This window comes from Typopeltis vanoorti, chromosome 11, assembly GCF_054136105.1.
Source record: "Typopeltis vanoorti isolate ZY-2024b chromosome 11, IOZ_Tvanoo_1.0, whole genome shotgun sequence".
Classification (NCBI taxonomy): Eukaryota; Metazoa; Arthropoda; class Arachnida; order Uropygi; family Thelyphonidae; genus Typopeltis; species Typopeltis vanoorti.
The window spans coordinates 48,838,492-48,853,072 of record NC_143559.1 but is presented as its reverse complement, the minus strand read 5'-3'; the positions used below and the strand labels follow the sequence as shown (position 1 = coordinate 48,853,072).

At 33.7% G+C, this 14,581-nt stretch overlaps 1 protein-coding gene across 2 annotated transcripts in view; it reads left to right on the top strand.

The window, feature by feature from the left end:
• Positions 1-14,581, top strand: part of l(2)k09848 (WD repeat domain 74 lethal (2) k09848) — a 102,307-nt gene that overhangs the window by 49,219 nt on the left and 38,507 nt on the right. For both annotated transcript variants that reach the window (XM_090400456.1, XM_090400457.1), the window contains one exon: positions 880-981. In XM_090400456.1, coding sequence (XP_090256582.1) covers positions 880-981 — 102 coding nt within the window. The remainder of the gene's footprint in view (positions 1-879; positions 982-14,581) is intronic.

Genomic DNA, 14,581 nt, shown 5'->3' with positions numbered 1-14,581 from the left:
TAACCAGTTACCATATGTACTGCTGTGACCTGTGTCTTGGCACAGTATGACCTTTGATGTCTTTGTGCCATAAAAATACAATTAAAAAAAAAAATCATTTCTATTGTGTAGGAAACTTCTTTTCCTTTTATCTCCTGTAAAATTTTATCTGATTTTTAGCAACAATGTTCATGAGCTGTAGCATAGACTACTTTTTTTATAATATTATGCAAGCTAAATTCTAAATTGATCAGCTGATTGTTGATTTAATTAATTGAATCATAATTTGATTTATGACTAAGTCTTTGATGATTAATGATTCTGTTACCTGAAGTTTAGATATTTTTTTTTAATGGAAATTCGTTGAAAGTAGTAAGCCTATTGCATATTAGTACAAGTAATCTTAAAGGTTAACAGATAATCAGGAATTCTTCTCTCAAGACTTAACAATGTTTTTTTAAAGCCATTTCATCTCCAGTAACTGATTGTTTCAACTCTCAGATGAAAATCATCTACTATCTGAAGGACAGCTGTCCATGCTGCAGTAGGACTTAAACCCAGACTCTGGAAGACATCAACTCTAACTGTTAGAATTGATGCCCTCCAGGATTTGTACAACATACATATGATGCTGTACAAATATGCATATATTTCTTTTCAGAAAGTCAGTTATCATATTAGTTTTCATTATTGAAATAATAGAAAAAGTTATGCTGAGTCATATTTTATATGCCATTTATCCTTGAATAGTTTGCTGTTGGAAAAATAATTTTTTTTTCCTACTGTCAAATTTCATAGAACTATCATTCAGGTGCACATTCTTATATCAGGGGTGGGGTGGGGGGTAAGTAAGCTTGAATATTGTGTTGTATATTGTTAATTTTTAAAATATTGCTTTAGGTGAGAAATGATTTTCTGGACCTCAGAGTTCCAATCTGGATATTGGATATGCATTTCATTCCAGACAGTGATAAAATAGTTGCTAGTACAGGTTATCACCATGTAAGTAGTATGTATTGTTTCATATAAAAATTTTCTATTTATTTTCTGTTTTTAATGTTTTGTTTGCATGCTTATCGTTATCAGTGTGTGATTAATGACTTACATAATATAGGGTCATTCCAAGTGAAATCATAAGTTGCATATGATATTATTTGATTTTGATAAAATCAGGTTGTTTTGTCACCCTGTCCTGTAGTAGATGGAAGTTTTTTTTTTTTTTTTTTTGATATTTCTTGCCATTCTAATAATTATGACAGCCACCTTTATTTGGTTGCTGTTAAATTTTCAGTTTTGAAGAGATTTAAAATTAATAACAGCCTATTTCTAGATTGTTCATTTTTTTTTTCCAAGGTGGCAGCTGCCACATGCTTTAGGTATTCTGAGTGCATTTTGTACTCTGCCTGTAGGCCCTAGATTGATATCACAAGTCTAATATTTTTCTGTAATTTATGTTTACATGTAGTAGAATATGCATACCCTAAATCACTTACATTTGAAGTCCTTTTTTTTGATGAAAAAAATTGCTTTAAAATTTGCAAAAAATTAAAAATGGCTCACTTTAAAGCCTAAAATGTTATGTGAGAGATCAAATAAAAATTTGAAATTTTTATGAGAGATACTCATGATTAGGTGACCTTAAAACAAAATTGGTCCTATTTTGTTATTTTCATGCTTTCAGCCTTAAAAACACTTTCTAAGATGAAGGTGTGAATTGTTTAAGTTGGGGAGTGGGATTAGTTAATGCTTCTTCTTTCGTTGTGAGAAATTAAGCTCAGCAGATCTTGCTGCCTCAAACACTAAATACACAATAAAATAGAATGTGATCACAGTGTTGATAATAAATATCACTTAAACCTCAAAATACATCATCCTTATAGCCAAATTCTCCAGTTGAATTATGAGAATCACTTATGTGATAGAGCCTACAGAATTTCCATGAATATCGATAAAGGAAACCAAGAGCTACATTATCATAATTCTGTCCTCCCAAAAAATGGCTACAACAGAACATTAGTCAAAAAAATTCTATCTCAACCTCCAAAACAAACAGAAGAACAAACAAACCAAGAATATAAAGGAGTAGTGATTCTCCCATTTTCTTTGCCAAAAAAATCTAAAATTCACTTTCTTTCCAATCAACAAAATTTCCAGTCATTTGAAACCTCCTGAACCACAACATCTGCCACTTAAAAAAATCAGGTGTCTACCAGATCAATTGCAGTTGTGGGCTACACTAAATGGGACAAACTGGCAGATCTGGGGTGATATGCCGATTGGAACACATCAAGGATGTTGAGAATAAAGCACAAATCAAGGCTGTCAGCACACAGATACAAAACATTTAGTAGAATGGGGGGATTGAGATGGCCTTCCCATGTCCTCACCTGTACAATGCAGAGGCGAATCGACAACTCAACCTTTCTTTCTGTGGAAAAATGGTAGAATACGAGCCTCACCCAAAATACCTTGGAGTGAGCCTGGACAGAAGCCTAACCTATAAAAGGCACATCATTAACTTCTCCAATAAAATTAAAACCAGAAATAACATCATTTCAAGGCTTGCTGGAACAACCTGGGGTTGTGGTGCAGAGGTCCTAAGGTCGTCTGCACTAGCCCTAGCATTTTCTGCAGCAGAATATTGTGCCCCTATCTTGGAAAGAAGTACACACACACTAACATTATAGACACCCAGCTAAACTCTACCATGCACGCAATTAGTGGGACAGTGAGAAGCACTCTCTCTCCTGGCTGCTTGTTCTATCTAACATTGCTCTACCACACATACGGAAAAAACAAGCCTCAATTAAGGAATTTAATAAAGCAATGAGCAACCCACTCCTGCCCCTACACCAGACTCTCATAAACCCACCTAGTTTTCTCCTCAAATCTAGAAAGCCTCTCTGGTCCATGGATGAACTCTCTTCAGCTGTGCTGCCATTAATATCTCATATATATGGAGAGAATACTGGTCCAACAATCTCCCAACAAACGGCTTCCTGGTAGAAGATCCCTGTGCTCTGCAACCTGGTTTTGATCTTCCTAGGAAGATTTGGTCATCAATAAACAGGATCAGAACTAGTCAGGGCAGATGTGGTTACCTTTTACATAAATGGGAGCTGTCTTATCACCCTTATTGTGATTGTTCTCCCATGGCTCAGACAATTACTCATGTTGTGTACAACTGCCCAAGGCCAATTTCATGGTGGTGGCCTACAGGACATCCACAAGGTGATGGATGAGGCCTTGAATTGGCTTTCCAGCCTGGACCTTGACCAGTAGTTGGTATGGTGGTGGCAGTGGTTATGGAGGAACCAGAAGATCACGGTCCCGTCTCACCACGAAGACGTTATTCTCATAGTCCTCGTCATAGTATCAGCAGAACTCCTCCTCGTGTTAGAAGATGGTGATACAATGTGAAATGGGTCTCCTCTAATGGATCAAGTTTTCTCACACAAGACACAACTGCTCTCTGCTTAAACCTCGGATACAGCTACATTTATGTTGTGAAGTGTTGTGAGAACATGCAGCCTTGTCATACTTGTTGCAGCAGGATGATAATTGTCCCTGGCTTGATTATGACAAGTTACTTTTGCTCTATTTTTTTTAAAAAAAAGGAAAGACTTAGAAAGCAGGTTGTGCCTTTTATGTAATGAACTTTTATATGTTAAGATTTTCATCATTTGTTTCTGGAAATTGTGATTGTACTTTTCACTTAGAGTTTCATGTAGCATAAGCATAAATAAGTAGAATGGCAACAGACTGAAATGCTCCACATTGCTTTTACTCAAGAACATTCAAAGAATAACATCACCTGAAACGATGAAGCATTCTCTACAGTGTATTAAAAAGAAGGGATGATTTTACATCAAATCTGGTCCTCCTTAATCCATCAAGACACATTTGTATCTACCAGCAATATACAGCAGCCAGCATAACAACAAATGTATGCTTTCCATTGATTAAATGTTTTCAAATATTTTTCACTAGAAATGTTAACTGTTATTACTTTGCTTGTAGTTTTTTAATTTATTTGTGCTATTTCCTGATGAAGTGAAACAAAATTTTTTCATAAAACTAGTCAAAACATAATTTCTTTGTAAGTAGTTTAATACTGAAAATAGTGATTCTAATATGTCCTCTCCACAGAAGCCTTACACAATGATACCAATTAAATTATGTTGCATTAAGTATATTTCTCAAGCGTATGAAGATTAAATTATTTATTGCCATTAATTTGTGAAGCGTTTGTTATTAAATGTTATAACATTCTGTTTTCAGTTTTTCATTCTCCTATGTTGGTAATCTCTATAGCATACATAATATTAGGGTGGGCTAAGTTTAAGAATAATCTGCAAATCCTACCTCCAGAGATGAGTTGAACTTTTTCAAGTCGCTTTGACTGCCAGTAAGTGTGATGGTCTCATTCTAAATAATAAAAAATCATCTGCCATTCTAAAGTCTCACAAAAACATCCATGTCACAGTAAAATTTTAACCCATTTGAGAAGCAGAGACATTATCCACTCTACCAGCCAGCCAGTGTGTTGTGTAATGAAATGTAATTAACAAATAAAACTTATCTTTCATTTATATCCTGTGCTTGGTACACAATAGCCACAGTAGCCAATGTATCATAAATAAAATCCCAACCAATCAGCCAACTAGTTTCATTATTATTGTTGTTACGTGACACCTCCACGTACTCATCATGGGAGGGCACTTTACTCCACTCTGCTACACACATCTAACCGTCTCGTCTACTACTTAATTCTCCTACTATACACAACTACTATCAATGCCATCTACTACCAACAGTATTTTTTTCATATAAATTGCGTGTGTTCTGAAGGCCAATTTGCCTGTATGTATGCAGGATGAAAAACCCAATTCTCGGAGGAAAAAACCCTATGAGATTGGCTAAGTCACCTTCAGATGAAAAAGCCCACATAATGAAGACTAATTGCATGTAAATCAGTTATAGTATCATGACGCCTAAATGATAATACATGTTTATACCTGCAATTTCAATCCATAAAAGCTGATGTGCTTGTTTGGATTTGCCAGGATGTCCAAAAATAACAAGCATCATAATTATTGAGCATTATTAGCACTTCATCTACATTTTCTACTCATTTATCTTTAACATTATCAGTGTATTTGAGCCTTTTTGTGTAGGAGGGAGAATTGATGCAGTTAGCACAGTCAACTCTCACTATGGCTAACTCATAGGGACCAGAGGAATGTTCATTATAGTGGATATTTTACTATAGAATTTCTTTCAGCATAGCATTTTATCAGTAGTAAGAGTTGACTGTAGTGGCTTAGAAGACAAGCATGCAAAATTGGACAATATTGGAGACCTGACAAACAGATTAATTTGAAGAAAATTGTTGAAAAACTTTTAATGTAATCTTAACAGTGTAATACTGTCATCGTATTTTGTATATTTCTTTGAACCTTATTAGAAAATGGTGGTGATACATCACTGATAAACAAAATGGCTGAACTTCAGAATGTGTACATTTTACACACACAGCACATTATTCTGTAACTTACGTTCATCTAGAACAAGGGTCGGCAAAGTGGTCGATATCGACCCCTGGGGGGAGTCCAAGGGGTCAATAAATTTCTAGGGGTCAAAAGGAGGTCGATAAATACCTAAAATGATTTTGAGTAACACCTAGTAAACATGCAACGCCAACTGGCTGATCAGCTGAGCCATCAAGGGAGAAGCGCAGGCTCTGTCCGATGAAGGCATCTAGAACAGAGACAATCAGGGATAATGCATTTATCACCCATAGCTATCAGAGTGGTGTTCAGTGATCTGATAACTTTATGAGCCAGTATAAATATAAATTTCATATATATATATAAATATAAGCCAGTCTGGTTGGCCGAGTGGTTGTTCGTTGGATGTTCGTAATTATCTGTGAAAATACTAGTGGTGGTAGTGGGCAGTAAATGGCGTTGATGTAGTTGTGGTTTGTTTTAGTTGGTGGTTTGATTGTTGGAGACAGAGAGTTGTAGAGTAGGTGCCCTCTCTCGATGAGTCTTTGAACTCTCTGGAGGTGTCATATAATAATAATATAAGTAAAATGTTAATGTTCTTTATAAATTTCTTTAAATATTTCTTATCAAGAAGCAGTAAAATGAAGTAAAAGGGTGAAGGAATTATTATTATTTTTAAATTGAGAAATTTATGTTAAAGGGAGATGGTAAATCCCATTTTATTTTATAGCCAGGTACAAAACTTGGATCGAAATCCATCAAATCCATAGAGTTTCATGCCGAAAAAACTATTGGCGAACCCAACTGTAAGCAAATCACTTGAGTAGTACAACACCAGGGCAACTCCATGCAAAGGTGGAGCAAGCCCTGTCACTAACCTTAATATTCTCTCATAATGTAAAACACAGCTCCTAAGAGATGTATATATACTGGTTTTACATTATGAGAAGAGGTCACTACCCACGCTGGTTTATCTGAAATATTTTTAGCTGTACAAAAGCACCTGTTAGAATTGCTTTCTATCCATTTGCATATTATTTGATTAATTCTCTGGTTGGATGGATTTTGAGGAAATTGGATATTTAGGATCTTGTTAATATTTTTATTTCTTCTTAAATCACATTTTTCCTCCTGGAAACTCAGGTTTTTTTCATTCCACAATGCATACAAACAGCCATTAGAATACACACACACACACACACACACACACATAGCTTGAGTTGCTTCAGCAGTAAATCCAAATAAACCAAACTTGACTCGCTAACATTTATTGTACTAATTTACTTTAAACCTATGATATTTCCCATATGAGATTACTATTTCCATTGTTTTTGAAACATGCTATTTGTTTATATTATTTTTAAAATAATAGAAACAAAAATATGTAAAAATATAAAAAATATTTTTACTTCATGATTTTAGAAAACCAAATTGCTTTGTAATTGAAATAGTTGATATCACATCCTGTGTTTATTTGTTATCACAAGCTACTTGTTGATTTTCTGTTTATGGAACTTTTGGTTCCAAGAAATATACTTTGAGGAATTCTGCAATAGTCCAATCTTCACTCTCAGTATAGAAGCATCATCATAAATAGAATTTTGTGCATGGCTCTAGATTTCTTATAGAAATCTAGGAAGGATTTACTTCCTTTCCCTTGGGAAAGGAAGTAAATCCTCCTTTACCCTTGTAGGAAAAATTTCAACGGATGTATACCCAGTCTTGGGTATACATCCATTTGTTTTTAAAATATTAAATAATTTTAGCAACAGCATAACTTATATTCATGGATTTATACTTGCATTGATAAGAACCCAGTTCTTATCAATGCAAGTTGTTCTTTAAATTCAAATTAAGGTGTTCTTTAAAAATAAATAACGCTAGAAAAAATGTCTGTAATACAAGACCGTGTTCAAACCAATTTTAACCTATGGATCTGAGAACTGAGTTAGAAATAAAACACCTGACCAAATACTAGAGATCACAGATATGAGAGTCCTGAGAAAGATTAGGGGCATGAGCAGATGGCATCAGTGTCAAGATCATATTAAAAATGATAATGTTAGGAAAGAACTTGACATTGTTAGCAGAGCTAATCTCAGGTGGTATGGTCACTTAAACAGAATGGGAAGGGAAAGATTAGCAAAACAAGTGTTCTCTGCCAGGTTGAAAGCAAGAAGACCCAGAGGAAGACCAAGATATAGGTGGATTGATACAATAAAAAGTGCCTTAGAAGACAAAAATATAAGATCTGATAATGTTGGAGTCTTGACAGGTAACAGATTGATTTTGAGGAAAATTGTTCATAGGAAGTTAGTAATGATATAAATTTTTCATGTAATACTATCATAATATACACCTCATGATATATACTGGTATATAATATACATCCTGTACACCCACCCCGTGAGGGTCCATGTCAGGAATTTGATGATGATAATGAATGAGGAGAGTGAACTCGCACTGAGAAGTGTGTCTTTCCTCTAAAAAAATGTTTCAGCAGGAGACAACTTACAGTGAAGCCATCATTTTAGTGTGAGAGTACTTTCACTGCAAGTATAATTTTCTGTTTGTCTGTCTATCCGGACATTCATAGTTTCCAAATTTGGTTAAACATCAGAGCATTAATGAAGTTTCAAAGAAGTTACTTGACCGAGACAGGCAATTCGGCTTAACACACAAGGGAAAATAGAATTAAAGTCCCAATATTTTACCATTGAACATTGATTACATCGCATAATTTTTACTTCACCAAATGAGGGAGAGATAACTTTGATGTGTATTAACGTTTTACCATTGAGTAGAATGCTTAATGGAAAGTTAAAGAATGGCAGTACCAGTTCAGCAGAACAGTGCTTAATAGAGGAGACATAAAACAGAAAGTGCTTAGAGTAAGTTTGTGAGATAGGGAGTGGAGAAATCATAAACATATTTTAAAAAATTGTTTAATACACTTAAAGGAAATTAGAATTTATTACTATTCCTATATATTTGTTCACTGTAACATGATGCTCATATTACAGTGAACAAAAAAGGAATAGAATTAGTTGCAGCATTCAAAACATTAACACAAGAATGAGTTATACTTTTACATTGCAGCAGGAGACAACACCATTAAAGTTCCTTAGAAAACGGTCAGGTATAGTTTTGCAATTTAAAAAAAAAAAATTAATAATAAAAAATAAATAATAAAATTATGAACAGTTTATGGCTATTACTTCCCAAAACTTTGAGATAGGCATGCATTTTGTTTGATTAACATTAGGATGATGGCATAATGTTTCACTTGTTCAAGGAACTGTTGAGCAAATTTAAAATGTAAGTGTAATATCATTGTCGGATTCCAGTGAACTGCATGTCTAGTGTCAATAGCATGAGAAGCAAGGCCTGAACATTCTGATTTTAGAAATCTTATATAAGCTTGGTGTTCTTCAATTCTGATCCTAGCAGAAGCAGAACAGTCATTCAATCCAAAATAGCAATGTCAGTATTACTTTTGCAACATGATGATCATCATGACATGTTTTTAAAGATCTGAATGTTATGTTCAAAAGTTTTCTGCCCATTTTCTGTGGGCAGGAAATGATTGTAAATTACCATTCACTGATAACATTATCACTGATAGGTAATTACAATTATCTTCTTGTGAGAAACTCGGGAAAAACAGGCTGGGTTCAGCTCTGTTGTCTTTCTATTTCTTCACTCAGAAATGTTTTCAGTTCCTCATATTTTTCCAAATCATGTAATTTTACCCTGGAATCAGATTCTGGAATATCTTTAGTAAAATTCACAGAAGTTTCCTTAGACTTTTTCCTTTTATTTGCAACTTTACTTTTTTTAAGCTTTTCTTCTCTCATTTTATCTGTACCCACAATGCTAGGAGAATGAGTTTGATTATGCTGAAAATAATTTACTTGCTTATTGCTTGAGGAATGAAAAATATCTCTTAATCTTTCTTCCTTTTCTTTAACAAGCTCAAAACATTGTTCAAGATTTCTAACTTTTTTCTTATATGCTGTTTCTTTTAAATTATCCTTGAGGCCAAGCCTAAATTGATCAAAGAGCAACCATTCTAAAGAGGATTTCTCTTCAGATGAAATATTGAATCCATGAGCAATGGTCCACAATCTATGATAATATTCAGAAACAGATTCCTTATTACCTTGGATACACTGTTGAATCTTCCAAATGTTAGGCCCTAATTCTTTTACATTTGAAAATTCTGATATTAGCAAACTTTTAAAGGTTGCATAATTGTCAGTATCTCGTAGTAAAGGAGATGTATTCAAAAATGTTTTTGCTTTTCCCAATAATTTATTACGAAGTATAATTAACAAGTGAAAATCTGACCAATTCCCTAAATCTTTAATTTTTTCTGCATACCTAAAAAATGTTTCTATGCTCTCACTACTATCACCTGGGAAAGAAGGTATTACTAAGGTTGGATTTATTAACCTAAAAAATTCTTCATCATTAACTGAAGGAACTTTACTACTAATATTACTATTTTCTGTAGCCAATTTTTTTTTTTTTTTTTTTTTGAGTCAAGATTTGCCTTTTGGATTCTAAAATAGTTTTGTCATAACCAATTATCCTGTCGTCGACTGTGCCATTGTTAGTTATCATAATCAATTATCCTGTAGGCTGCGCCATTGTTATTTATATATGTATTTTTATATATACTTCCCTCTTTATGTATATTATTATTCTCTCTATATACTTATGAGGTGATTTATTATATAAATCTCTTTTACTAACAATTATTTTTATTTTGACTCCGAGTGTCCCTATATGTTATTATATTTGCACAAAGAGTTCACTCCAATTGGTGCAATGACTTTAACTCACTCTTTCAGAATCCAACTAATCATTGACTCAATACCAAGTACAAAATAAACACATTTAATAAAACTAAAACAATATATATACATTTCTAGTAATAATACATAACTATAACTACAGATTATATGGATCCAAGGCCTTATTTAAAAATATAAACTTACTCTTAAGACTAAACACTTTTTCTTTCACAATCACAAAAAAATGTTCATAGTCTTTTTCTCTTTCTGTTAAGGCTCTTTTCCAGAAGTTACAAGGCTCTGTACTTCATTATCAGGATCCTTTTCATCAATCAATATAACATACAAAGTCTTCTTGACTATATCCTGTTTTCTTTTTAGTAGTAATACTCATCAGATCAGGCACCTTTAATACCTAAAAATCTTCTTAATCAATATATTTTCTAAACTTTCACTTTCAGGCATTCTTAATACTTATAAAACTTCCTTATCAATATTTTCTCTAAGAAAAACATTCACTTGTAAGCAACAAGTTCTCCTTTCATTCACAATACTAAATTGACAGTCTTAACTTATTCCACAATAAAAACTTACAGTTTCAAGATTTCCTTTTATTCATTACTTATTTCTCCTTGAAACCTAATATTTCCACTATTCCCTTTTCGGAATACACTATAAAATATCTTCCGACTGCCACACACAAAAAAATATCAAGTTCCTTCTAACTTGAATATTTACCGGCCAATTTATAAAAACTTACAGTTTCAAGATTTCCTTTTTATTCTTTACTTATTCCTGCTTGAAACCTATTATTTTCACTATTCCCTTTTCGGAATACATTATGAAATTTCCTTCTGACTGCCGCACAAAAAAATCAAGTTCCTCCCAACTTGAATATATCTCGGCCAGTGTTCTAAAAAACTTCCGAACGCACTCTTGTTTACAACTGTAACTTGGATACGCAACGCTTTCCTTGTCAGCTGTCAATCACACATCAAGTTCTCTCCGGGAGCATGCGCACTCTACAAAAGTCAGAAACTACGCACTGCAATAAAATGGCTGACTCGCTGTATCCATCAGCGCTAAGAGAAAGTCTTTCACAAAACACAAAATTCAACAATTTTAAAATACAACAAACTTTCTTATAAGTAACACAAATAATCAGTTTAGTAAGTACTTCAATATTTTTTACTTCTTTACATGTTACTTCTAATATAACATTTTCATAACGAGCACATCACAAGTGCAGACACTGCGTGTATGAAAACAAAAACTAACAGGCATAATTAATACGTAAAAATATTCAGAATTTTTAATATGATTATTTTTACATCTTCATTTTTAATGTGATAATTGCCATTGATGTCATCTGTTCATGCCCCTTAATCTTTCTCAGGACTCTCATATCTATGCTCTCTAGTCTCTGGTCAGATCGATAAATTAAAATTGGTTTGAACACATCTAATTGTATACAGCTAATTTAGTGTTTTGGCTAATTTCTCTCTTATTCCATATAAATTTATTCAGTTGACTTCCTGCCATACCAGCTTTGTTGATTCTGTTGTCTATTTCCATATTTAATTTACCATCTTCACTAAAAATCATATGTAAGTAGCTGAACTGTTTTACTATAGGTTCTACAGGTTTACCATCGAAAATTGATATTTTCGATGCTTCTGCCTATATTCATTGTCTTTGTCTTGTTATTGCTGACCTTCATACCATATCTATTACAACAGTTATTCAATTTAGTCAGAGAATCTTGCAGACTTGTAGTGGATTTATTTAGAAGTACAACATCGTCTGCATAATGCAGCTGAGTTTAACATCTCTAATTTTGATATCAGGTTTAATACCACTTTCCTTCATAATGTGATCCATATAGATAATGAATAACAGAGGGAATAATGTATATCTTGTCTGACACCAGATTTAACATTAAACCATCTTACTCTACTTCTTTCAATTCTAACTGCTGACTTACAACCCAAATAAAGACTGAGTATTGCTTGATATAATGCCCCATTGACATCATATAACTGTAGCATTTTGAATAGCTTCTCTCTCGGCACCTTGTCATATGCCTTTTCCTAGATCTACAAAACTTAAATATAGATCTTTTTTATATTCCCATGATTTCTCAACTATTTGTTGTAAAGTGAAAATCTGATTCTGACAGCCTCTATTAGGCTTGAATCCAGTTTGTTCTTCCACACTCCTTTTAAACAATTTCTCAAGTATACTTGTGCAAATCTTACCAGGAATACTAAGTAGGGAAAAACCTTTGTAATTCTCACATTCGGTTTTATTTCTCTTTTTATATATGGGTACTATGAGATCTCTACTCCAATCATCCGGAATTCGTCCCTCTGTCCAGCCTTCTGAACTATAACACTTTTATACCTCCATGCTTGAGCATTTCTGGTCAAATATCATCTACTCCAGCTGCCTTTCCACATTTCAGGCTTTTTCTACTTCGAGTATGGATATGTATTCCTGATTGCATGCCTTTTGAGTGTTTTTTTACCACTGTGCTGTCATTGCTTGTTTTATTTAGCAATTTTTCAAAGAAATTACTCCATACCTCAAAATAATTTTTTCTCCAGTTTTCATGTCACCTTTATCATCTCTAATTCCTTTTATATCACTCTTTCCTCCATTTCTGAGCTTCTTCAACAACCTCCAGAATATCTTGACATCGTCTTGATATTTATTTTCTATGTTCTTACCAAAGTTTTCCCATGACTTTTATTTAGCTAGTTTTACACATTATTTAGCTTTTTACATTTGCCTCTGTATTCTTTAAGAGCACATGCTGACCTATTTGCCAGAACTTTTGATATGCTTTCTTCTTTTCCTTCATGCCTCTTTAACTTCCTGTGTCTACTATGGAGTTCTGATTTTTCTATCCTTGCACAAACCTCACCACATGCCTCTGGCTGAATCAGTTGATGTTTTCTTCAGGGCTTGCCAATGAATCTGCAAGATTTGGTTCCTGTTCTCAAACTCTTTAATTTTTTCTTGAATAATGTTTGTGTATTTTACTCTACAGTTCACATCTAAGAGCTGCTCAACTTTTATTCGCTTTATACTTTAATTGTAAATCAGATGTTAGAATTGAATGCGGTGGAAGAAGATGGTTTGATATAAAATCAAGTGTAAGGCAAGTATACATGCTGTTTCTATTGTTATTCATCAATGAAATGAATCATATCATGAAAGAAAGTGACATCAAACTTGATAACAAAATTGGAGATGTTAATCTCTGTTATAGTTCGCCCACCGATTTGAGGTCCCTCGAAACTACTGCGCATGTCAGAAAAAGGAGAATCCATTCCGATAATAGAGTAATCAGTCTGTCTTCTGGGATGTAATAATAAACAAACTCAGTTTGTTTATTATTACAGGTCGGAAAATTTAGCTTTTCTTTTACGAACGTTGCTGTTTTTAAAGTGTAACTATTTTGCTTGTATAACAGTTGGAAAATTGTACGTAGAGTGTTAATACGTGCAAATACTGCGTTCTACATAAAACAGTGTCACTTCGCTCCATGATAAGTTTCCTTTTATTCTGGGACTTTTTAAAACAAAATCCGATTTCATTAAGTATTTTCCTTAAAGTTTCTCTTTTCCAAGGAAAATTAATTTTTTCTTTAAGCACAGGAATCAATTTCGGAACAGTTGGCACTCTTTTCTCGAATACGTAAAATTCGTGAATAGCTCTTCTTATGACGTCTACATCAAAATCATTCAAAGCTACGGTTTCGATGGTTTTCTTTCTCTGGCGCTTTTTTTTTTTTTTAGGAGATTTAAATTTTGGCTTACCTTCACCTTTTGATTCCCTACGAATTCTTTTAACAGTCGACCCCGATATGCCCGCAATTGCACCTGCACGTTTTATGACTTGAGAAAGGGGAACAAGAAGACGGCCTTCTGACGATTCTTTTTCGCAGAATGTCAGCACATTATTCAATATTCTTTTGCAAGAGTTACTGAAACGTGTAACGATAGAACTTGTTGACTGTACTGGATCCATCATACAAATTAATAATAAAAAAATAATGCAAAAAGAGAACAACAAAAATCAAGCTAGTACTAGTACAGCGACAGACAAGAAAGCACGTGATTTCGCATGTTGGCGACCAATTCGTACATCCTTCATTTCTTTCTCCCCTTCAGCATGAATCGACTATTCTTGGCACAAAGCCAAGAAGGGATCTAGAAATGGTGGGCGAACTATATTCATTTATGCAGATGATGTATATGCCTAAACAAATCCAGTATAAGCCTTCAG